General features: G+C 43.2%; 1 protein-coding gene across 1 annotated transcript in view; it reads left to right on the plus strand.

Annotated features, from left to right (window-relative positions):
• LOC147703614 (RING finger protein 112-like) overlaps positions 1-26088 on the plus strand; it is a 279448-nt gene that overhangs the window by 88730 nt on the left and 164630 nt on the right. The window contains exons 3-4 of the mRNA XM_086931948.1: positions 656-938; positions 22275-22487. Coding sequence (XP_086788074.1) covers positions 656-938; positions 22275-22487 — 496 coding nt within the window. The remainder of the gene's footprint in view (positions 1-655; positions 939-22274; positions 22488-26088) is intronic.

Here is a 26088-nt window from a genome sequence, read left to right on the forward strand (position 1 = left end):
GAAAGCCGTGATAAGCCGCCTATATTTATCCAAGTCCAGCTGGACAAGGAATTTTATTTTCACAATGTAAGAATAATTGTAAGCCAAGTTACAAAGAATACAAGAGCACAATCCTGTGCTTTACCACAAAACAGAAAAGTTTAGGGAGAGTTTAGAAGTAAGGAGAGGTTTTACAGGCAAGAGAGAGCAAACTGGACACTTTTTTAAAATCAAAAATGCAAGTGTTTTGCCAGAGTAGTATGTACAGCGAATGATACACATTATGTTATACCGTACAACTACTGTAAAGGGTCTCAGCATCTCTCTTCTTAACAATCTGACTTTATTTAATGTAATTATGTTTCTGCCGCTCTCCTCTTAATGCACCTGCTTTCACTTCTCTTTTTACCACACAATCTCTTTTTTTCATTCCTTCTCTTTTTAAATGGTGAATGGGGATTCTCCATATGTTATTATCTCTTTTCTTCCATGTCTATTTTCTACTCTTTTGCTTCTCTGTCCAATTTACAAAGCATGGGCCTACCCTCATATTTCATTTCACCACGTACCGTGTACTGTCCTTTCTTTGTACCACACTTCCTGGCTCATAACTTTTCTTTCTGTACTGGATTCACTTGCTTGGCTCTGTCAGATAAACTCTATGTATTGTTTTCAGACCGACCCCAGTTCAGATGCACACCATAAGTGCTCAAATGGAGGCCCTGGCTGAGGATCTCAAGTGCTCCATTTGCCTAGATGTCTTTGAAGATCCTGTCTCCATTGACTGTGGCCACAACTTCTGCCGTGGCTGTATTGAGGCTCACTGGAGCGGCATCTCAGTACAGGGATACCGTTGTCCTGAATGCAGGCACCCCTGTCGAAAAGATCGGGTGATCCCTGACTTCCGGATAAAGAACCTTGTGGACAAGATTGTGCTTGGAGCTGCAGGAGTGGCTGTGGTGAGTTGGGTCATAAACATTAGCTTGTGGTCCTATAAAGTTCAATGACTCAAAAAAGAATGAGAATATACTGTTGGTGGATTTTGTGGTTAGGGCATCACAGAGTCCCTTGTTTTAATTCCCTCCATTTTTAAGGATGTTTGTGAGTTTACATAGGTATGTGAGCAAGACATCTGGCATGTCTAAGAAAAGTCCCGAAAAAAAACAGTGGACCTCACTGGATGTTATATCGTAATAAATTGTGGGAAAATAGACCCGAGTCTCAGAATCCCCCCTAATTTATATTTTTCTTAAAAGGTTCTTTGTCTGCTATTTTTTTTTAACTGACAAACAAGCTACTCTTTCTATTTGGCTTTTGTATTGAGGATTGGAGGCCCACCTTTCAGATGTTTTTGACAGGAAGAAGTCTTTTGGGTTTTTCTAATCTCTGTTTTGGTCATATGACCTGATGGCACTAAGACCATCTTTTAAGCTTGGTCCCTCATGCTCATTGAAGATTGTGATTTCTGAAGAGCACAATGTTTGTGTGGATGGTTGGCTTGTGGTCTTGAGGCAGGGGGATCGAAATGCTTGCAGAACGCTCTTGCCAAAGAAATCAAGCGCTGGGTGGAGACCAAGTTAGAAAGGAAGATGTGGAATCTGATGACGACATGGTGACAGCTACCAACAAGGTGAATCTTGACATGGAAGACTACTGACTCAAATGTGAGGGTCTAGCAAAATCCTGTAGTAGAAGCAAAGAATATAGATCCCTACAGGAGTCTGTCGTTCTCAACAAAACACCAGTCCCATAACTCTAATTCATCTGTTGTGAAATCTTTAGCCATACGCTGTATGCCGCCTGTCCCAAAATTGGATCCTACCATACGCACCTGACCTCCACCTCACATTAAAAGGTAAATTGATCCCACCAACTTCAAGAAACTTTGGTGCACAAGAGTTAGGTGCTGTCTGGTTAGGCATCATAATAATGGTTGACATTGTTTGCATTTTTGTTAAAAGGATCAGAATAGGAGTATGTTATCCTGGTGCCAACGCATCATGTGACTCTATCAGATTGAAAAAACAGTGTTACAGGTGAGTAACATATTTTCAGTTACATAGTTTATAGATCTCTCATATGCTCCATAGGATTATTATGTGTACAGCTATGAGGATTTTTACGGAACAATATGCTAACAATCACTGGTTGTTAAGCTCTTCATATATTCAGTGAGCAGTAGGAAAAGTATTGGAAATATTTAAGTGTCCAAACGTGATTTTTAGCAACAAATGCCTTCTTAAAACCTGGGATGGGATTCCTTATTGGAGCAGACAATAATTAAAAATAAGATTTTTTTTTTTTAATTTTATTTTATTGAGAGTTCATAAACATACAATGTAATACATAAAAGCTTTTCATTATAAATACATAAATACCATAATTGATAAAAAATTCTCCAGCATTATGATAAAAAGAGGAGCTCAAACCAGCCTTCCCAAAAACACTTAGAAATAGTAGACATACATTATACCTGCGATGGAATAGCAACCATTAAACCCTTGCTGCCCTCCAGGCCGCAACTGGTGCCCAAAGTCGTAGACCCATTTCTCTTGTTTTAATGCCCTTTAACTCATATAGTGCTTCCTCAATATTATGTATACCCAGCAACCTACAGATCCACATTTGAAAAGTTGGTGCTTCAATATCCTTCCATGCTGCACTAATTAAAATCCTCAATGCTGCTGTAGCTATAAAAACTAGAGCTTCAACCTCAGTGCTCAAATTCAATTTCACATCACAACCAATAATCAACAAAGTTGGGGATAGATTAATTTTGACATCTAGCAGCCCCTCTAAAAACACCTCTATCTCAGCTTTGATAGTATTCAATTTGTCACATCCAAAAAACATGTGCATAGTATCAGCTGGGCCTTTCCCCCACCTCGGACAGTTACTGTCCGCCTTCTTCCCCCAGGCGAATAATTTTGCCGGCGTGTAATACAAATTAAATAAGGTTTTAAAATGTTGGGCCCTCAAGTTAGATGATCGCAGAAACCTTTTATCCATTGCAAGGGCCCTATCCAGATCTACTTCAGGGTCCCCTAGCTTTGTGGACCAGGCTGATTCCATCTTGACCATGTCGTCCGATGACCCTTCTATAAACATTTTGTATATATCCCTAATTCTGTTGCCTCCCACCTTCATATACTCCAATAATTCACAGCTCTTTGCCAGGACAATACGAGGCCTTATTGATTTGATTCCATTAACCAGCTGTAGATACTTGAGCTCTTGACAGCCCTGTAGCGAATAGCGCAGCTTGAGATCTTTCAAGGGTCTACACTCGTCCTTTTCCATTATTTGCCCCAGTGTAACAATACCCTGTCTCTCCCAGTGCCGTCAAGGTCCATCCCTGCTCAGATTTGGGAAGAGTGTCGAATTCCAGAGTGGTGTAAGATGATGGTATCTGGGTATACCTAGTATTTTCTGGACAGTTGACCACACCCGCCATACATCTTCCAATATTTTATAGCCCAATTTCTTATAATAGATCTTCTGAGTTCTCCTCAATAGCACACCAATTGCTTCGCTACCCAGTGCTAACTGGAAAATCGAGGGTATGTCCTCCTGTCTGAAGGTTGGCCCCCCTGGATGGAATAGGATTGCCGTATCAATAAGAAGACACGCCCAGTGATAGCTCCTAAGATCTGGCAGCCCCAACCCACCTCTTTCGTGTGGCAATGACATGTATCTGCTTGATCTCCTTATCTTACCATAATGCCACAGGAAATTCATAAATATGGCTTCAATTTCCTTGATGACCTTCTCTTCAATTTTGAAGGGGATTGCCCTGAATTTATGTTTGTGTGGATGGTTGGCTTTTGGTCTTGAGGCAGGGGGATCGAAATGCTTGCAGAACGCTCTTGACAAAGAAATCAAGCGCTGGGTGGAGACCATGTTAGAAAGGAAGATGTGGAATCTGATGACGACATGGTGACAGCTACCAACAAGGTGAATCTTGACATGGAAGACTACTGACTCAAATGTGAGGGTCTAGCAAAATCCTGTAGTAGCAGCAAAGAATATAGACCCCTACAGGAGTCTGTCGTTATCAACAAAACACCAGTCCCATAACTCTAATTCATCTGTTGTGAAATCTTTAGCCATACGCTGTATGCCGCCTGTCCCAAAAATTGGATCCTACCATACGCACCTGACCTCCACCTCACATTAAAAGGTAAATTGATCCCACCAACTTCAAGAAACTTTGGTGCACAAGAGTTAGGTGCTGTCTGGTTAGGCATCATAATAATGGTTGACATTGTTTGCATTTTTGTTAAAAGCAGCAGAATAGGAGTATGTCATTTCATTTTCATAATCTTTATTTCGATGATTGTTCATCATAAAAGATACAAAAAGCAGTACATTGATACAATATTAAAAATGGTATTACAATATTAAAATTCCCACAGTTAAAAATATAAAACTATTTCAATCAAATGCTCAAGTTGACCACATTCTTAGTAAAATACTTCCTAGTTTCGAAGGGCTAGATTCAAACAATAGCGCCTCCTATTCCAGACAGTGCCCAAGTATTTTGCCACAGCAAACACGATGTTTTCAGCAAGGTCGGTTTTAAGTACCCTGTAAGCCACCAAACACGCAGAGAAGCCTAAGTTTTTGCACAGTGGGACTATCCATTTCTTTCTAGCTCCACTGTACGCTGGGCAGAAGAAGAGGATGTGCATGTCTGTCTCTCTATCCACTCCACACCCAGGGCAGCTACTCTCAGTGGGCTTACTCCATTTACTTGTAAGGTCACGTGTCGGTAGTGACCCGTGCCTCCACTGCACATAAAGCTTTCTTATGGGAGGCGAATAAATAATGTCTAAGACTGGTTCGAAACAGTAGCAGTCTTTAAAGAGCAGAAAAGACTCAGTGCAGGACCCGATATTTTTATTTTGCAGTAGTGTCGCTAATTTATGGTCATTATAGATTTTTGCCAATCGCTTTTTGGGCAACACCGGACAAGTGACCAGAGAGTTAGACCATACAGTATGTAAGCCAAGGCTCTCCAACCCCAATTTAACAAACTTAAGCCAGGGAATTTTACCTGCATTGGGGAGGGAAAGGATCTCTTGCAAGGCCTCCCTATAACTAACTAATTCCGGGGTGGCCCAAATCCTACGCCAGAACATCAGTGGTCTCATAGATAATTCTTCATCTAATGGTCCCAAGCCAAGGTCTAGCCTCAATGGGGTTAAAGGTGTGCTGGGGGGAAGTAACAAGAGCCTCCTGATCATCTTATTCTCCACCTTTAACAGATCTTTACAGGGTAGATGTCCCCACAGTTGCTACCATACATTGCTGCACCTTTAGCCTGGATCTTATAAATCTCTAGGGATGGGCCAACGGGTCTCATCGATGACTTGTTCTTTTCTATCATCTTTGAAATCCCACCTACACACTGCACTAATTTGAGGTGTGCTTTTTCTTGTTGTTGGCCCCAGGCTAAGTTTTCATTCAAGGTGACCCCCAAATAATCGAAGGTACGAACCCTTTCGAGTTTGACCGGGCCAATGGCCGGTACGAAACGGGATTTGGGAGTAGGATTAAAGACCATATACTTTGTCTTTCCGGTGTTAATTTCCAACCCATGTTCACTGCAAAAATCCACAAACCCGTTGAGGACACGCTGTATCCCCATTGGGGATTTGGAAAGCAGCATAGGAGTATGTGATCCTGGTGCCAACGCATCATGTGACTCTAACATCAGATTGAAAAAACAGTGTTACAGGTGAGTAACATATTTTCAGTTACATAGTTTATAGATCTCTCATATGCTCCATAGGATTATTGTGTGTACAGCTATGAGGATTTTTACGGAACAATATGGTAACAATCACTGGTTGTTAAGCTCTTCATATATTCAGTGAGCAGTAGGAATAGTATTGAAAATATTTAAGTGTCCAAACGTGATTTTTAGCAACAAATGCCTTCTTAAAACCTGGGATGGGATTCCTTATTGGAGCAGACAATAATTAAAAATAAGAACTTTTTTATGTAGCGCCTCCAATCATACCTTCTTGCAGCCCCTATACACTGTATGTAAATAAGAGGTGTTTCTATTGCCCATGTTAATGGTATTCCATATGATAAACCTTCGAGAAGCCTTAGTAGGCGTTGCCAGGTCTTGAACTCCTGACCTGCACGTCAGTGTAGACGTCAGCAGTTGAGTGTTAACTCTTGCTGGCTTGTTTTTTATACTCCGCTTGACAGGAGGGCGTAAGGACCGATAGCAAAGTAGATTTGATTCCGCCCCTTAACCAGGTCAACGCCTTACCTTGTAATTAACTATTCAGAGATTAAAATAGCAACAAGGCTTCAAAGTCTACCTGATGGGAGCTTTGGCTGTACAAGACCAGTCTCATCGATGCACTGTTGCATAAAAGGGGCATGTCAACGAGTAGACACTATGAGCAGGGCCATTGGAATTCTGCAATTCTGCAGCCGTAGCACTTAATGCATAACTATGAATTTGCCCCCTAATCCTACACCTGCTCCATAATCTACATATTTGAAAAAAAAAAGATTTCTAGCTCAGAGAAGTCAAAAGTTACTAAGAATGCAGCAACACGTGTTGCTGTGCAGTGGAAGGCGCTTTCAAAGTTGTACTGGTCATCTTTCTGTTGCTTATAAGAAATAATAATAATGTGATTTGTAGAGCGCCTGGCAACTCCAGTGCCTGGGTGATGACCTAGTAGATGAGGGGTTACCCAGTCTGATGGAGTAGCTCACTCTAAGTAAAAAAAAAACAGGTCCTCAACTTCTTTCTGAATAGGAGTTCGAAAGAGGCTTGCTGAATTTCCACGGGCAGGGTATTCCAGGCTTTTGGAGTAAGGAGAACAAAAGAACTACCTCCTGCTCTGGCCCTTTTAAATTTTAGCCTGTGGCTACCACTGACCTCAGGTTTCTAGTGGGCACATAGGGTTTCATCATCGGCTGCAGGTAGTGAGGACCTTGGGAGGAAAGAGCCTTAAAGCAATAACAGAGTGCTTTAACCCCTTTAGTGCTGCCGTCGGCCAATGGTCGTCGCGAGCACTACCTTGCCAGTACTGCGCACGTTTGTTGGCCACCCGTTTCTTCGAACGTTTAGCACTGGCGCAGAACGCTCGAAGCAACAAACGGGTTAAAAAGACTGTGTCATTGGAACCCAGAATAGGTTCCACAGCGCGGGTCTCATAGAGTCCCACCTAGGGAGCTTCAACAGTACTCGAACCACCGCGTTCTGGACCTGTTGTAGTCTGTTCAGACAGGCCTGGGATAAACCCACATGTAGGATGTTACCGTAGTCCAATTGTAAAACAGAAGAGGGACCCTGAATCTAAGACAAAGCTACAATTGGGGAACAACCCGCCAGGGCGAGAACAAGGGAAAAGAACATGAAGGGGTGTTCCCTTAGGAAACAAAATTCAACTCACATAAACAGTTTAACCCACTCACCACAACGAGAATAAATTTATTCAAAAAGGTTTTTAATTGTTATTTTTTGCATATAAATATAAATATTGACATGATTTTTAGATAGATAATTCCATTTAAGCAGTAAAAAACATTTAGGAAGAATTTACATAATCAAAAACGTGCAAAAACATTCTAAAACCTAGGACACGCAGTGATACTACAAAAAAAGGGGGTACCAAATAGATCCACTCATACATCCAAACAACCCTTTTATACAGTCCAATTTATACACAGACATTCACATCCATATCTCTACACACAAAGACAAGAAAAGCGCCGACGGGCGTTTCGGACAAGTGCCAAAAGGCTTCCTTCATCAGGGCGCACTTGGGATATTGAACTGGCAGACAATGAGCATAATGTCTGTACCACGGTCCTGGGAAGCGGTCCTAGAAACAGCAAAACTGTGGGTGTTCTGTGGGCAAAGAAATCAAATTAAGGACAAAAAAGGGTAAAATTTCATAAAAAAGAGCAAAGTGGCCTGTAATTAGAGTCAGCAAGACACAAGGGTTCCAATCAACCAAGTGCATACATGTCATCGGAACCCAGAATAGGTTCCACAGCGCGGGTCTCATAGAGTCCCACCTAGGGAGCTTCAACAGTACTCGAACCACCGCGTTCTGGACCAGTTGTAGTCTGTTCAGACAGGCCTGGGATAAACCCACATGTAGGATGTTACCGTAGTCCAGCCTGGATATCACCAGTGCTTGGATCACCGTTTTCTGGGCGGCCTCTGGTCGGAGATGGAGGACTTTCCTCAGTGATCTGAGTATCCTGAAGCACTTCCCTATGAGGACGGTGATCTGAGCATCAAAAGATAGTGTAACATCAAGCCAGATGCCTAGGTTTTTAACCTGGGTGTTAGTTGTGGACCGGCGACCTAGGTCATCGGGCCACCAGTCATTATTGCTGCATTTCGATGTCAGGCTGGTGCTAATGAAGTGAAACCTTTGCCCAGATAGTGTTAACAAGTGTTAAAATTACAAAAAATGGAGGCAATACTATCACATAATGAGCCGATTTATGAAGCATAATTTGTCTTTTCTTGTGGCATAATTCAATAAACCATTGCAGCATAATGTTGTCCTCCTCTGCCACAGACTTCCAGTGGCCCTGACTGTAAGTCACATTTTGTTTTACAGAACCTCTGGCTGCAGCAGCGTCGGATTGGTAACGCAGGCACTCGGGCAATGCCCGAGGGGCCAGTATCCGAATTCCCGCTTTGGGCTGTTTTTTTTTTTAGCAGCCTGGGGGGCTGATTTGGGTGGTCCTCAGAAGCTTGTTTCTGAACTGGGGTGGCAAAGTGAGCTAAAGAACGGTGATGGATTAAACCCAGATCTTTTGACTGGGTGTGAGTGTTTGATTGATTCAGATGCTCTGTCCATCACCACCCCCTTTTGTACCGCTTTTGGCCACCATAAGTGTGGCAGGGTATGCTCAGACGTGAGTCCCTCGCTCACTTCGCCACTGGATTCAAGCAAGCCGGGCTGAAGACAGCTGGAATGCCAGAAACCGGTCTTCGGAAGCTTGTTTCGGGTCCAGGGAAGACATGGCTTGGCAGTTTGGGCTGGACTGTTCCCATGAGGCACAGGGTCAGACTGATTTGCATATAGCCATGTCTGAACTGGGGTGGCAGAGTGGGCTAAAGAACGGTGATGGATTAAACCCAGATCTTCTGACTGGGTGTGAGTGTTTGATTGATTCAGATGCTCCGTCCATCACCACCCCCTTTTGTACCGTGTTTTGTGGAAAGGCAATATGCAAATGTGGGCCACTTTTTTTTAGCATGCCCGGGCCGATTTTTAATCCCAATCCAACCTTGGGCTGCAGTACATTTCATGAGAGATCGGGATGTGCTCTATTCAGCAGAGTTGGTTTTGTATGGGCAAGTAATCTGTTGGGTAGCAAGTGGCTTCGTAAATTAGTAATGAGTCAGTATTTTAAGAGCAGAGTAACAGGATACCTAAAGGAAAACCAGCCTGTATTGTTTACCTGTCACAGCAGAAGAACTACTTATCCCTAGAGCTTCTGAGCGCATGCGCATAAAACCACAAGAATATTTATGCCTGGGGCATATCTAACTAAGCCGGCCTTCTTCATTCAAGAGCAGACCTCGGTGTGCGGTCAGACCCAACCCTGCAGCCCCTTTTCACCCAGATGTGCTTAACCTAGAAATAGATGCAACTGTAGAGCGCTTCTTTATCAAGGGGAGATGCAAAGTTTAAGGACATAACATAACAAGGGTTATCTAAAAAAATAATGTACTATTTATTAGGGTGTTTGAAATTCGCGTAGTATGTCTTTGAGTAATTATGCATAATTGCAGGGGAATTTGTGCATAATAAACGCAAACTGCAAAAAAAAAGAGCAAGTCTGACATTTAGTGCTATATTTTACGGATAAATGCATCCTCGCATCTCAAAAAAATAGCACAGATAACACTACTGTTGCGAACTACGGCCGCTCACGCTCATGTTGCTTGTTTTGTTCCCACTCTGCTGTGAACAGCATCTTTATTCCACAACGTGTCATAATTTCAGGAATTTCACGTAACAAGAGTAATGCAAAATTCATGAGATTTCCCGAATTATTCCAGGGTAACATAAAGTTCACGCAGTCCTACTACATATCAAGGTGTTGTCTATTGTAAGGATACTTGCAGCCAGCCAGCATTTCGTTATCTCTTAAAAGTAAAGCATCTCTGCATTGAAGTGCTGACACCACCCTATTTAATGCATAGCTCCCTATGGAGACGTTCCACTGCCCTCCAAGGGAAAGTAGGATGTTCCAGTTTCATAGCAGCCCTCAGGGAAGAGCCTCTGCTTCCCCATTCTAGGGATCATGTCCAGCAGAGAAGTGCGAGTACTCTCCCTTAGAAAGTGCCATTCCGTAATAAGAACTCCCTGTAATGTCCCATGAAGTAGCAGATGTTGAGACTCTTCCACTAAAGCACAAGGTCTAAAGGGAAGGCCCTGTATTGTCCTAATACATGTACTGCAGCCCTGCTAAGAAATGCTGTGCTGTGTGATTGCAGGGATAGCAGCTCTGCTTAGGTTCCTGTGCTGCCCCCTTAAAATGAAGCCAGTGCATGACTCCTGGCTAGCTCGAAATATACACCCCATAACAAAATCACTCCATCTACATGCCCTAGGATATCCTTGGGTTCCGTCCTCCTATACACGTCATTTGAATCTATACCTACTAGCGCTTCTATTTTTTTGATTTTGTTCTTACCAAATCATTCTACCTCATCCTGTGATTCTTATGGGTTTGTAAATATACCATATGTTATTCTGCCCTCATTTTTCCCCTTCTATCTGGACTTTGTTCTATTAGACCATCTGGTCACAACTAGCCCACCAGGGCTCTGTGCATCAGGCCTGGGCTTCTCAAAATGTGGCCCACGTGTTATATTATTTTTCCTTTTTCCCTGTTTATTTGTTTATGAAAGATGCACAATAAAATAGTCCTGAAATAAATAAAAAAAGCTATCCACAATAAGCACTCATATCTGATTAGTGGCCTCGATGAGAAGTGTTGGCACTGTCCCTCACATGTGCTGCTGCTTTGCTGCAGGCTGTTGTGCTGCTAGGTTAAAGTGCTGCAGCCGTTCTTAAAAATGGAGACCTAAAGAAGTGTAGCTGAGAGGAAAGTTAAGCATATGGAGATCCCTACATGAATGTTAACCCACCAAGCTGTATTTCAGAAAAAGCCAACATCTTCTGAAAGTTGCAGTGTAAGTCATATCCGAAGCATCCCGGATATGCGACTGACTGTGCCCAGGCATATTGGATAATGAAAGATCGAAGTTTGGGGCATTGTGTTGGGCTATTGCCTCTGAAAGGCCAGTACAGTTTGGGTAATGTCACTTACCTATCAGGAGTGGGAACGGTGATGAAGGATGCTGCTTTGAGCGCTTTTGATTGGACGCCCGCAAAGCACTGCAAGCTTTTGACACTGCACAGCAGTTTGTATCATGAACTGATCTCGAAGGCAAGTGGGAAGTCTAACCTTGGGTTCCGGAGTAGCGGGAAACAACCATTACAACGCAACATTCACAACACACTACCATTACAACAAAACTTTTACAACACAAGATCTACTACAACGCATGCTATTACAACGCATGCCATTACAACGCAGATGCTATTACAACACATGCCATTGCAAAGTAAGTTTGGTTAAGTATTCAATTTGAAAAATATTATCTTAATTTTAATTAAATTTTCTTAAATTAATATAATTATTTTTAATTTTAATTAAAATTATTTTGTATTTAATTTATTTCAACTATACCCCCTGGACTTAGAATAGTAATTTTAACCCCTACTCTATCCAACACTTACCCTACAATTACACCCCCATGAAGTTAGAATAGTCATTTTAACCCCTACACCATCCAACACTTACCCTACTATTACACTATCCTGGAATTAGAATAGTAATTTTAACCCCTACACTATCCAACACTTAACCTACAATTACACCCCCATGGAGTTACAGTAGTCATTTTAACCCCTACACTATCCAACACTTGTCCTACTATTACACCCCCCTGGAGTTAGAATAGTAATTTTTTTTTTTTTTTTTTTTTTTTTTTTTTTTATGATCTCTTTATTAGCATCAGATTGGTCCGTGCAAGCATACAAGTACACAGTAAATTGTTGACAATGAAAACGTTAATGATCATTATACAAAGGAAATAAATGGAGGACTGGACCAATGATATTACAAGCAGTGTAACACAGTCTAAAATCTTATTTTCACTTTTCCATATCTGAAGGAATAATGCACACTCGGAAAGATGACACAAAGAGATATAACCTTCTTCAAACAAAACAAAAATGAGTGAGCCTTCGTGACAGAGAGAGCGGCAAGTAACACATCTATTTGACTGGCAAGATGGCATAACCAGAGGCATAGGCAGTCAAGGGCAGGTAAAACGACTAATGTAAAGACTAGAGTGAAGCAACCACTCCAGCCGGGGCAAGGTGTGTAAAGGAACTGAGGAGAGAAACGTCCCGGCCCAAACCAGCATACAGTCCACAAATCAGCAGCTCACGCATATCCCACTCCAGTAGTGCGTGGACGCTAGGCCCTGCATAACTCAATAGGCAGCGCACGGCGGGTCGGCCAAAACCACCTAGCCCACCCCCTCTGGGACAATAGAGCTAGCAGCCTGGGAGTGTGTGTCCCGTGTAATCTTGCTAATATACTGTCGGTATGGGCCCCAGATGTCGATTGGGCGTGAGGCTGTGGGGATCTGCGTGGAGTACTCCACACTATTGGTATTGCATTGGGAAAGAATAGTAATTTTAACCCCTACACTATCCAACACTTACCCTGCTATTACACCCCCCTGGAGTTAGAATAGTAAATTAAAATATATATTTAAAAATTTTTAAATTAATTTAAATAAATTATTAAATATTTTTGTAATTAAATTTAAATTAATATTAATAAAATGAGTTGTAATGGCATGCGTTGTAATAGCATCTGCGTTGTAATGGCAAGCGTTGTAATAGCATGCATTGTAATGGATCGTGCATTGTAAAAGTTGTGTTGTGAATGTATGCGTTGTAACATCATACATTCGGAGTAGCATGCTACTCGCCGCTAAGTGCTTCAACACCTTGTCAGCGGTAGTAAGCGCTATATAAATAGAGTGTAAAATTACAGTTACAATCTTCTGACAACCGGTGGTACTCTCCAGTCGAACAGGTATGGCATCCTAAAAAAGACCTGGTGGCACCATGCATTGACATACACTGCATCATCTGTCATGCTTCTATTGTGCCTTTAGAAGTGTAAAAAAAAGACCAGTGTCTGTTCAGAGGCACTGCATTTTGCAGCTGTCCTGCTTAGACCCCCCCCCCCGTCCCAATAGAAGAACAGTATAGCTGTTCTAAAAGGGAAGAAGGAGGTGGATAAAGTGCAATAACCAGACAATCCTTCAGATCTCAGACTGCCGAGTAATGTAAATCTTCAGTTATGTTAAAGGACTCTCACACACTATTATTATAGTCCGTGTTGTCAGTACTTGTTGATCTAACCCTATATTTATGAGCCCTCTTGTTCCTTCTTTTGTGACGTGTGATCCGAGCTGGGCGTTTGAAGAACAGATACCAGACGCAGTGAAAATGAGTCACCCCGAAACCGGAACGGCCGGTTCTCACAATGACGTAGTAAAGATGCCATTGGGCCTAATGCGAGCTGCAAAATCCCTCTTGCACCTCCTTTTTTTCGCCACAATTACGCAGTGTTCATTTAGTACATTTGTTATTAATATTGTCATTTGGACACCAAGTGCATTTACTGAATTGTGTTTTCATTAAATTGGCGCCACCCTCTTCTGTGGGGGAAAGTAGGCCTCTGAAGACGAGGTATGTCCTGGAGAAATGACAGAGACCCAGTAACAGCCCCTGGCGACGCCAGGCGGTGAACGAACATGGTTGCCTAGGAGGTCAGGCATGGCTCAGTCATTAGCATTCCATTCCCCTGTGTGTTTGATGTCTTTCCGAAGCGAAAAATGTCTTGCGTGGAGGCAAGGTGCTGATGCAGGTTAGCTGACTTCTGTGCCCTCAAGTAGCCTTCCTTGTAGCCCCGGTGCAGTAAACCTGACGAAATGAAAGCGCTCCACCGATGGTGTATTCTGACTGTAAGTGGTACATGCTGTTCATTGAGTTGTTGCGGGGGCTACACCTGGTCAGTTGCAGTGGCGCGAAGTCTGTCCAGCTAGGCAGGTCCAGCTGTCTTTTGGTGAAAGAATGAAGCGGATCTGCTCAGAAGTGGGATGAAGCATCAGAGAGTCTTTGGTGATTGGGCCATTCATGGGTCAGTGGTTAGTGCTGCTTGAATGTGTTTCTGACATCTTTCTTGCAGTTTCACAAGCATAGCCAGGTGAATGTAAAACGCTGCTTAATTATTCTTTTTCGATATCGTGAGGAATGGTCGTCAGTTGTCCAGTTCCTCACAGCACAGCATTCGATGTGCCGCAGGTGATGTACCATGATCAACAATTCTGTAGTATTTCAACAAGTGGCATCTAGGCGCAAAAGGGCTTATACGCTGTGGGTTCTCCGCCGTGGTCTTCTGTGGATCCATATGAAACCGTCCCATAAGTGGCTGCCTGTAAAAAAGCACAGCAGCCCATAGGACACTGGTTTCTTAATGGACGAAGCAGTGCGTGCCCCTGTGGTGCGAGGTACGTGGCAGCCCAGGTCAAACAGGATTACTTTAGAAGCCATCCCAGATTCATTGGCTGATCATCCAACTACCTTAGAAGTCATTTACACGTCATCAGACATCATCAAGCTCTTGAAGTCATCAGCAAAGCTGGAGAAGCTCAGCCTGATGATTTGAGGATGACTTGAAAATGATTATCTGATGACTTTAGTGGGTGTCATTATTCGTGATGATTTAAGGATGACTTCAAAAGGAGTACCTGATGAATTTAGTAGGTGTCATTATTCATGATGATTTAAGGATGACTTCTAAATGACTCTCCGATAACTTTACAAGTTGACATTGTTCCTGATGACTTTGGGGTGATTTGAAAATGAGCATCTGAATACTTCAAAGGTACTATTGTGTTTTCAATAAGATGTTTTTGCGTCTGGTGATTTTAACAGGAATTGCTTGTCTATTTAAAGAGCACGTCCACCACTTTGGTTTCAGTTTTCCAGAAAAATGCAAACTGTTGGATGATTGCACAATAAATTGCAGATAAACGCAAAATGTCATATACGTTTTCTATTATACACAACAGAGCATACAATGTGCTTTAGCAAACTGTGTATAAATCAGTGGTTATTTTTTTAACACATTTATTGATTTTTTGTCACTTTCTTTTTGTACAAACCAGGTAAGATAAGCATCCACTGTAACTGTAATGGACTCCATGTACCTTAGGTACATCTCCAATTGGATACTGGGTCACACTTATAAGCCCCTGTACTGTGTACTATAGGTACCCAGGGCATATGTGCACCGAAGGCCTACCAGGGGCTGCAGCTTGTAGTATGCCACCCCTGGCTGGCCCTACTAAATTGACACAACTGGCTGATCACTCAGCTGGGGCAGAGTGGTGTAATCACCCTTTGCTTAGATATAGTATACCTATATCTAAACCTATATAGACACATATATACCTATAAGTCACTCCTAAGGCAGGCCTTAACAATCCCGAAGGCAGAGAGTGCTTGGTATTATGTGAGATGGTGCTCTAGCATGAGCTGAGCCTGTCTGCAGCTTTCGGAACCATGTCCTTATAGCTGTTCTATGATATAGCCATACCATATACTTTTAAGTGCATTATGATCCTCGCGGTCATTGCTAACTTTGGTTTGGCTTTATCAAAACATGTTGTGTAAGGTGTCATACGCTTTGTAATACTACCCCCTCACCAAACCCAAACACACCCTAAACCCTAAAATTAACCATGGCACCCCAAAACCCAAACACACCCTGAACCCCCAAATTAACCCTTGCACCCCAAAACCCAAACACACCCTAAACCCTAAAATTAACCATGGCACCCCAAAACCCAAACACACGCTGAACCCCCAAATTAACCCTTGCACCCCAAAACCCAAACACACCCTGAACCCCCAAATTAACCCTTGCACACCAAACCCAAACACACCCTAAACCCTAATATTAACCCTTGTACCCTAAAACCCAAACACACCCTAAACCCTAAAATTAACCCTGGCACCCCAAAACCCAAACACCCTAAACCCTAAAATTAACCATGGCACCCCAAAACCCAAACACACCCTAAACCCTACAATTAACCATGGCACCCCAAAACCCAAACACACCCTGAACTCCCAAATTAACCCTTGCACCCCAAAACCCAAACACAACCTAAACCCTAAAATTAACCATGGCACCCCAAAACCCAAACACACCCTGAACCCCCAAATTAACCCTTGCACCCCAAAACCCAAATACACCCTGAACCGCCAAATTAACCCTTGCACACGAACCCCAAACACACCCTAAACCCTAATATTAACCCTTGTACCCTAAAACTCAAACATCCTAAAATTAACCATGGCACCCCAAAACCCCAAAACACCCTAAACCCTAAAATTAACCATGGCACCCCAAAGCCCAAACACACCCTGAACCCCCAAATTAACCTTTGCACACCAAACCCAAACACACCCAAAACCCTAATATTAACCCTTGTACCCTAAAACCCAAACACACCCTAAACCCTAAACTTAACCCTGGCACCCCAAAACCCAAACACACCCTGAACCCCCAAATTAACCCTTGCACGCCAAACCCAACCACACCCTAAACCCTAATATTAACCCTTGTACCCTAAAACCCAAACACACTCTAAACCCTAAAATTAACCCTGGCACCCCAAAACCCAAACATGCTCTAAACCCTTACACCTGGCCCCCCAAAACACAAACCCACCCTCAACCCTAAAATGACCCTGTACGCCCTAAAATCCAAAAGCCCTACAAACCCCAAAACTGTTTATGAATGCAGAATGCCGGGAGGCGCTGCTGTGATTGCAAATGATACTTTCTGTACACCCAGGCTGCACTTCCTTCATAGAGTATTTCCATGGAATCCGATTGTTAGACTTATTAGACAACTGCGGACAGACCTGCTCATGGCCCTAAAGAGGAATGGTCTTGCAAAGGAAAACAAGCTAATTTGTAGAAGTTCTTGGGACTGCCGAATTCACTCCATCACAATACTAAAATACATTTGTAAAAAGGCTGTCCCATCTCATACCCACCTCACATTCTTTTGCTGAGCAACAGGTAGAACTGCTCTGCCTTGCTGGCTGGCTCCATTCTAATGTGATGGCACAGCTTGGCATAATGCTAGGGACATCTTATTTTATGATTGGTGCCAATCTCTAGCCCTAAAATACCTAAGGAAGTGTGATCAATTAAATCCCTCTTACTACACTTTCTTATGAGTCTAAATGCTAGCGGGTTAGGTAGCTGTGATGAAAACAGCCCCGGTGATCTCCTGTCCTCAAAAATGGTGCCTGGGAACATTTTGAAGCAAAATTCTAACCTGTGAAGTTGGCAATATAAAATTACCTTCCACAGGAGCGAGTGTTTGGACCCCTGTCGCTTGACCTGCCCTGTGCCAAACCTGGTCTATTATGTTACCGCTTATCCATTTTCGACTAGCTCTGCCACGCTGAATGATTCCCACCCAGGAGAAGTATCTTTCATTAAAGTAGTATAGAGGATAGTTTTCTATTTCTAGGAAAGGCGTGAGAAGTTTGGTGGATCTTTTCTCAAGCCAGAGTACTCAATCCACACTGAGTCACATTTCAGGAAAGTGCACCTAAAACTATTAAGTTCACTTCCCAAAACATTAGACATTGGAAACGCCATCAAACATTTTTTTTATATCTGTGTCCACCCATGATAAAACATTAAGAGAGTTTAGTATCATTTGCTGGCTCCATTTTAATGTTGGGCTGTATATTGTATTGTAATTGCTTTTATATAGCGCTTACTACCTCTGACTATATACTTTTATTAGTTTCTAATAACGAGGTGGGAGTGGACCGTTGCCCATCTACCATGTGGCAACTACTCAACACTTAAAACAAATGTCGGATTGAAGTAAGCTGTTGCCAACAATTCTCAAAGTATCAAGGATAAGTACTAAAGTGAGTGTTTGAACTTCATGGAATTCTATGAGAGTTTAGAATAATTTAGGAAAATGGACCACTATAACTTAGGAATTTTGTTCCTGATACATGAGGTCAGCCTGTGCAATCCGCTCTGGCAGAAAAATAAGCAAGCCGTGTGAAACCTTTGAACTGAAGTTAATGACTTGATGCAATCTGGCCTGGAAGCATACAACTGAACAGACAAATGTCAACTATACTTCGAGCCTTGATCAAAGTGCATTAAGAGCGCGGGATCAAGCAAAAACATTATAGGTTGTAATAGTGTTTCTGGTTTAATGGTACTTCCTACAGCTCTCCGTATCTGTCTCCATGTTCCTGCCTCCCAATTTTCTCTCTGGTAGTATCTTCTCTCTAATATTGACCCTTATTTTTCTTCCATTTAGATTTTGTCTCCTTAACTGTTCCTTCTTCCATTATCTTTTAGTCTCTTTCTCCATCCAGCAGTTGCCCCCTCCATTTCTGGAGTGCTTCTTTTTGTACCCTTTCCAGATAACAACAGAAATGTCTTTTTAGAAGTGACTACAGTTGATGGGTGTTTGAATTTATAGAATATCCTAGATTTGATTTGATTTGTGGTTTTGTAAAGCGCGCGTATGCCCTTGGGCGTCTTGGCGCTGCAGAAGAAGACGTGGTGTCCTGGTGTCACAAGGAGAGCTTGTTTTAACGGGGGTTGAACAGCCATGTCTTTACTGATTTCCTAAATGACATCAGGGAGGTGCAGTTCTTGATAGCGAGGGGGAGTCGATTCCAATCTTTAGCAGCATGCAGTAGAAAGCTTCTGCCCCCCCCCATCTAGCCTGTTTGAACCTAGGAACTTGTATACGTTTTGCCTGGCTAGATCGTAGTTCTCTTGTGGGAATGTATGGCTTAAGATGGGTTTTGAGGAACAGGGGTCCGGAGCCCTGGAGTGCCTTATATGTTAAACACAGTGATTTAAACCTTATTCGTTTTGCCAATGGGAGCCAATGTAGAGTCTCTAGATGGTGCGATATATGCTCTGTTCTTGGGATGTCTAGGATTAGCCGTGCTGCTGAGTTCTGCAGGCGTTGTAGTTTGGTCAGATGTTGGGCCTGCATACCAGCGTATAATGCGTTCCCGTAATCGAGTCTTGATAAGGCTAAGGTGGTCACCACAGTTTTACGGGAATCCAGGGGAATGTATGGCACTAATTTCCTGATCATTTTTAAGATAAACCACATAGTGGATGCTAATTTGCTGGTTTGGGCATCAACTGTGAGTCTGTTATCTAACATGATGCCTAAGTTTTTAACTTTAGTTACAGGTGACGGACAGTTGCTCAGATCCGCAGGCCACCAATCTGGTGACCAAATTCCTGCATTTGTTCCTAGTAGCATGACCTCGCTTTTGTCCCCATTCAGTTTTAAGCAGTTTTGCTCCATCCACTGGCTAACCTGTTTCATGCAGTTTTTTAATTTGTCTGCGGTATCTGAGCTGTCATTTTTGATTGACACAACAATTTGTGTATCATCCGCGTATGACACGGGCAGGAATCCCGCGGCTCTGATGATTCCAGCTAGTGGTGCTACATATAAGTTAAAAAGCGTAGGGCTCAATATTGACCCCTGCGGAACCCCACAGGGTGAGTTGAAGGGCTTGGATTTTATCTCCCTTAGTTCTACTGTGAAGGTTCTACTGTCTAGAAATGATGCCAGTAATTTTCGTGCATCCTGATGTACTCCTGCTGATGCTAGTTGATTCAGGAGCGTTTTGTGGTTCACTGTGTCGAAGGCCGCCGAGAGGTCTAATAAGATCAAGACGGCCTTCCCCCCGGCGTCCAACACGCTCCTGAGCTCTTCCACCGCCATCAGCAAGGCTGTCTCAGTACCGTGTCCCTCACAGGCACCGTACTGGGAAGGGTCAAGGATGTCTGCCTCAGCAATAAATTGGGCAAGCCGTTTATTCAAAAGCTTCTCAACTACCTTGTCACCAAAGGGAATCCTAGCTATTGGCCTGTAGTTTCCCGGTTCTTCTGGGTCTAGGTTGTTTTTTTTTAACAAGGGTAAGACCGATGTTAGTTTCCAGAGGGCGGGATAGGAACCTGAATTCACTATGTGGCCCATAAGCTCGACCATTTGCTCACTGAGCAGCTCTGGGAAGAGGTGGAAAATTTACGGTGGGCATGGGTCTGAATATGCCCCCGAATTCGTAGTCATGATTATTTGGTGGACCTGTTCCCTCTCGGGGAGGCAGAATTTAAAAGATGGTTTAGATGTTTTTCTGGGGTCCGAATTTTCAGTTTGGTCCCTTTTATCTGGGGTGGGGATCTGTGGGTTGGTTGCATTAAAGGATTCATAGACCCGGGTCACTTTGTCGATAAAAAACTGACCCAGAGTATTGCAGAACTCCGTACTGGCTGGCACATTCGTGTTCGCTTTTATTTTGGATAATTTTTTAACCATGGAAAATAGTTCTCGACTAGAGTTTTTTGCCTCTTATATTTTTATAGTGAAGTACTGACTTTTTGCTGTGAAGATCATTTTTTTATAGATATTCAGGGAGGTTTTATATTCGATTTTACTATCCGGGTCGTAGCTTATTCTCCATATCCTTTCTAGTTTTCTGCAAATTCGCTTCTGGGTCCTTAGGTCTTCAGAAAGCCAGGGTTGGGAAGGTTGTTTGTTTCTGAATATCTCTTTTTTCAGTGGTACAGCTATCTTTATTGCTGCTGTTATCCATTTTGAGATTTGGTCAGTGGCTTTATTACTTTCCAGGTCCAAAGTGGGTGCATGGTGTTCTTGTAATTTAAGAGAGTCTAACCTTGACCAGTCCAGATAATAGGTAGGTTTGTCATGTTTCTGGGGAGGCACTATTCCCTCTGTAGGATCCGGGGTTATAGAGAAAATTATGACTTTATGGTCTGACCATGGGATGGAGGGGGGGACAGTCTATTACTTTAATGTCTTTATTAGATGTAAAAATACCGTCTAGGGTGTGTCCTGCTTTGTGCGTGTCCTTGTGCACTAATTGTACTAGGGCCATGTTATTCATTGTGTCGGTCAGCGCTGCTGTCCCTGTATCGTCATTATTTTCCAGATGGAAATTAAAATCCCCCAAAATGGTGAAGTCAGGGTGTTGCAAACTAGATTCTAAGAAGGGGTTCAGTGTGGCCGTCAAGTTGGTTTTGGCTTTAGGTGGTCTATAAATCAGTAGGCCGTTAAAAGTATAGTTTTGTGTTAGTTTGATGTGAAAGGACAATGTTTCGCAATCAGGTGCGCTACCTAAATCGCAGCCCTTCATCTGAAGTTCGTTTCTGGCAATAATTGCTAAGCCCCCCCCTTTTTTCTTTTTCCTGTCTGCTCTGGTTATTGTATATCCTTCCGGGATCGCTAATAACAGGTCTGTATCCGAGGCTTCGTCGTCTCAGGTCTCGGTAATAAAAATGACATCCAGCCTTTTATCCTCAATGAGGTCTGCTGTTTCTGAGTTGTGTTTAACTAGTGATCGGGCATTAATGAGTCCAGCTCTAAAGGATTTTATTTCCGGTATGGTGGAATGAGTATGTGGCGTCATGCTTCTGCAGCGTGTAAACTCAAACTTGAGTTGGCAAGTTGCGCAATCTTTAGTTTCTGATAGCGGGGAGAAAGGACTACAGCAGGGTTTGGGTCTTAGTAGGAGTAGCTCATCTGCGGAGTAGATTGTCCTCCCTCTATGGGGGTTAATTTTGACAGGGGTTGTGGCCCTTGGCCCGGCCCCGGCGCGGACGGGCGCAGACGGACTTGCCTTTGGCGGCCCACTGCGCGCGTCCGCTGCGAGGTCTTGCAGTGCTCATTGTATATACTGAGGGGCGGTGTCAGGGGGTGTGTCTCGCTCAGCCCGGTCCGCCCTCCACTCAATCAGCCTCAGCTGCGGTGAACCGGGGTTGGAGGGGAGGCGTGCGGCGCAGGTAAGAGCAGTGATGCAGCTATTCAATCAGCTTGCTTTTTAAAAACAAAGTGCAGGTAGCAAATGGATTCTAAAAACAATTTACAGACACGGACAACCACAAGGGTACAACTCACACAAGCACGGACTTACGTCTGATGATGGATCCACATTACCCAAGTGTGTCTTAAGCTTCTCATGCATAAGTGTATTGCTTATGTTCAAATGTCTCTCAGCACCTCCTGCACATTTCTTTCAGGAGTCCAATGAGCAAACAGATCCAGGAACAGCGGTGCAGCTGGTGGGGCTCGATGAAGATGGAAGGCTGGTCGTTCACGAGGAGGCGCTTAAGAGTTGCTTACAGTCGGACGAGGTGAAGAACCGCTTGGTGTGCATGATCTCCATCATTGGCGAGCAGCGCAAGGGGAAATCCTTCCTCCTGAATTATCTCCTGAGGAAATTAAAAAGCCTGGTGAGAACTGAGAACATGCTAGAACATTTTTGGGAATGAGACTTGATTCTTAAATGTTCTTTCTTTGTGTCATTCACTCAGTGTGTGGATTTTCCCGTAAATGATGATTGTTATTCGTATTTGTGGGAAGGGGGTAGAATCTCTAGTGTGGCTTGCAGTTTTTGGGCTGATTTCCTTTGATTAGGACAGTGGATTTAATAGGGTCCCGCAGCACTGCCTGTTTGACGAAGCAAGGGAGGTGGGGATAGAGGCTAGAGTTTGTGTTCATAAAGTGTGGCTAAATCTGCAACACCCCACAGGAGGCAGACCAAAAGGTAGTCACATGACCTACTGAGTACCCCCACTAGAAGTAGAAATACCGTGAAGGGGCTCAGAGGTGGATTGCCTCTCAAGGTTAACTCCACTTCAGAGAGAGGGTGTCTCTCAATAATTTGGTCCAGGGGTAAGGATTCTCAGTCTGAGTAGCTGGGAGGTTGGAGTGTGCTTACCATCTAACAAATGGGTCTACTCTGACATTGAAGACTGATGGCAGCAGATAAGAGTCTGGGGAGTGGACTTGTCCTATACAGGTCACTGGTGTTTAAGAGAGCGCTGATCTTTGAGACTTTAACTGCAGATTTAGCCAGAGTAGATAGGGCAGGAAAGGTCCCTGAACATAAAGAGACCCCAGTAGGGGTTCTTCTTGCAGGGGTCCTAGCACAGACGTTTTGAAGGTTATGTGAGGTGCTGCGAGTGACTTTGTTCCTGGTGAAAGATGGGAAGCTCTGTCTTTGTGATAATAGTGTCCTGACTCGAGTAAAAGAGATGTTTATATGATAAAATAATTAATGTGCAACAGGTTTGTGGATAGATAGTTTTATTATAGATACGTTGGCATTTCTAGCTCAGTTTAACATTGTTTATGTTGTGAGGACAAACTGGGCGCACAAGTAGGAAGTGGAAACCACGGTTTCTAATTCAGTCTAGTCTGCCTATGTCAGATTTCCTTAGCAATTCTCAAACGATTAATGGAGCACATGTCATAAAAATGCGCACAAACGTAGCCCCTTTCCTCAGATAAATGTCAATATTCACCCAAACAATCGCCCATTGTCCATGGCTCAAGATCACACAGCTGCCTCGTACTGACCTCCAGCCTCAGACTGCTGAGTGGCATGGTAATATGCCACAATATTGAGGTTAGAAATATCAACCTAGGAGAATAGCAACTCGGGTATATCAACTACCGGTATATTTAAATGTAGATGTAAAATGTTACCTAGTAACTATCAGTTCCTAGAGCGTAGTGCTGCAGATTCACAAGCTCTGCACTCTACTCCCATCTAGTGTTGGGCCTAGACCTTTGCAACTTGCTTTTCTTTGAAGAAGAGTGAGGCACAAGACCCGTTTAGAACCCACCCTTGGTCCACAAACCAGCAGCATTCTGGCTCCACCTCAGATTGTCTTCCTTACAATGAGTGGGTAGTGCAAGGAAGTGCACTGTCAGAGAGTGCCCTGAATAGTAAAGCGAGTAAAGAAATATCTGTGATCACCCTGATTTCTGGGGAGGAGGGTAGACACGTGAATCTACAGCTCTACATGCCACGCACAGATGGTTACAGGTTAAATAAGGTTTCCCATTCATAGCATGTGTGGCTGTAGATATGCACGTCCTTCATTTACTATGAAGCAGTCCTTTTCCAAAATGGTGGCTAGTAATCAGATGATGCAGATGTTGAGAAAGTGTTCTTATTTCAGGTTGACCGACCAAAGCTGGTTAACATGCTAGAAAGTCTACATAATAATGCTAGGTGTAGGCATGTGGTGCTGACCAAGTAGCAGCCTTGCAGATATTGGTTAGAGCAGAGGTCTTCAAACGTTTGTAGGTTGAGCCCCTCCTGCTGAATCTTTTTAGATGTTGGGCCCCCCCACCACCTAACATAAATTCCCGGAACCAGGCACACTACACAATCAACCGCCATGCGCATATTAAGGGCCATATCTGGAAAATAATGTTCAACACAATAAGAGTGTTTAGGACACTGCAGGTTTGTGAGTGGGTGTGCTGAAATGACAGAGGCTTATTACACAGCTCAAAATACAATTTTCCAAGATAAAATGTGTGCAAATAGTTTTTACTAGCTTGCTTTGTTTTACACATGACATATATTATTACCACCACCATCAACGTAAATGTGACGGATGTGCCTGATTTTCGCCACAGAGACGGTCAATCTGTGGATGAATTTTTGCTACTGCCATCCTCAGGTTGTGCTCCGCATCCAGTCTTAAACGGTACTTAGTCTTTAATACCGCTAGTGCTGAGAACCCAATCTCACAATAAATGGGACGTGCTGAAAGGCAAGAGAGTTTTGATAGCAGTTTATCTCAAAGTTGAATATTCTGCAGACATTTTCAGCCAAAACCATAACTGTAAATTCTAAAAGTATTTACAACTAATATTCAGATATAGTGATGTGTGGTTTCACTGTTGTAACAAAGCAGGAGCCCACTAATTTTGCAGCGAATATCTGTGATATCCTTTAATATCTCATAGACAAGGACCCATTTTGATCTAAAATAAACTTTTTTATGGTTGTTACATGAAACAAAACATTTCTCTGCAAATTGTAATAGACTCTCTCACATCAATCACATTAAAAAGAAATGAAACAAAACGGTATTTACAAGAATCTGTTTAGGAATTATTCCAGGCCATCAGGGCAAAAACTGACCTGCCTCTATCAAGGGCTCCCCTGAAAGGCTGGATTGCAGTGCATGTAAATGTATTCTTTTGTAATTTAGATCAAAAACCTTCATGGGGCGCGACATACCCATACTTGTGTACAGGGGAGCAACTAGACCCGAACTTCAGGTGGGGGCTAACACTTCCAGCCAGGGCTGGCTCTAGCACTGATCGCACACGGTGCAACAGTCTTTTTTGGTGCCCCCTCCACCATTTCCTCCTTCTCCATGAATTCCCTCACTACCACTCCCGAACAATGCACCTCATCTCTCTATAGCACCTTTCTGGCAAACATTTCTTCAGCTCATTGTTGGCTCTGTTTGTGCCATGAAGTGCATAGTGGTGACTAAGTACACCATTTTGCCTTGGGTTACCTTTCTTATTACAATCGTCCATGATTCTGCCAAAAAAGACCCTCTGGCTGGCATTCATTCCTGCTCACTATGGTGGGCTCTGCTGCTCTCATCAGATCAACTAGTAGTTGGCATCTGCCAGGCAGCCAAGTGGACATCCTTTCATGCTTATGCTTTCACTAAACACTACTGCTGCACAGCATAGGTACATAGTGATGGATACTTTGCCAGAGCTGTGTTGCATGGGTTTCATGTATAACTGGCACTACTGCGAACCCACCCCATGGAGGGTATGGCTATGAAACTCATTCTGCTGGTAAGGAGTGTGCTAGAAGTATCCAGCAGAAGAAAATGTTTTGCAGCGTGAATCTTTCTGGATACACTATGCTGTGCATTATTCCGCAGTCTTGTGGTTGGGTCCGGATTCGTAGTCTTTTCTTTCTTTTTTTCTTGTAGCCCAGATGGGCGTCGACGTCCCACCTTTGGTGTATTTCCGGTGACGTCGGCACGCTTCCCGCGGAAG

Source organism: Lissotriton vulgaris, chromosome 7, assembly GCF_964263255.1.
Source record: "Lissotriton vulgaris chromosome 7, aLisVul1.2, whole genome shotgun sequence".
NCBI classification, from domain to species: domain Eukaryota; kingdom Metazoa; phylum Chordata; class Amphibia; order Caudata; family Salamandridae; genus Lissotriton; species Lissotriton vulgaris.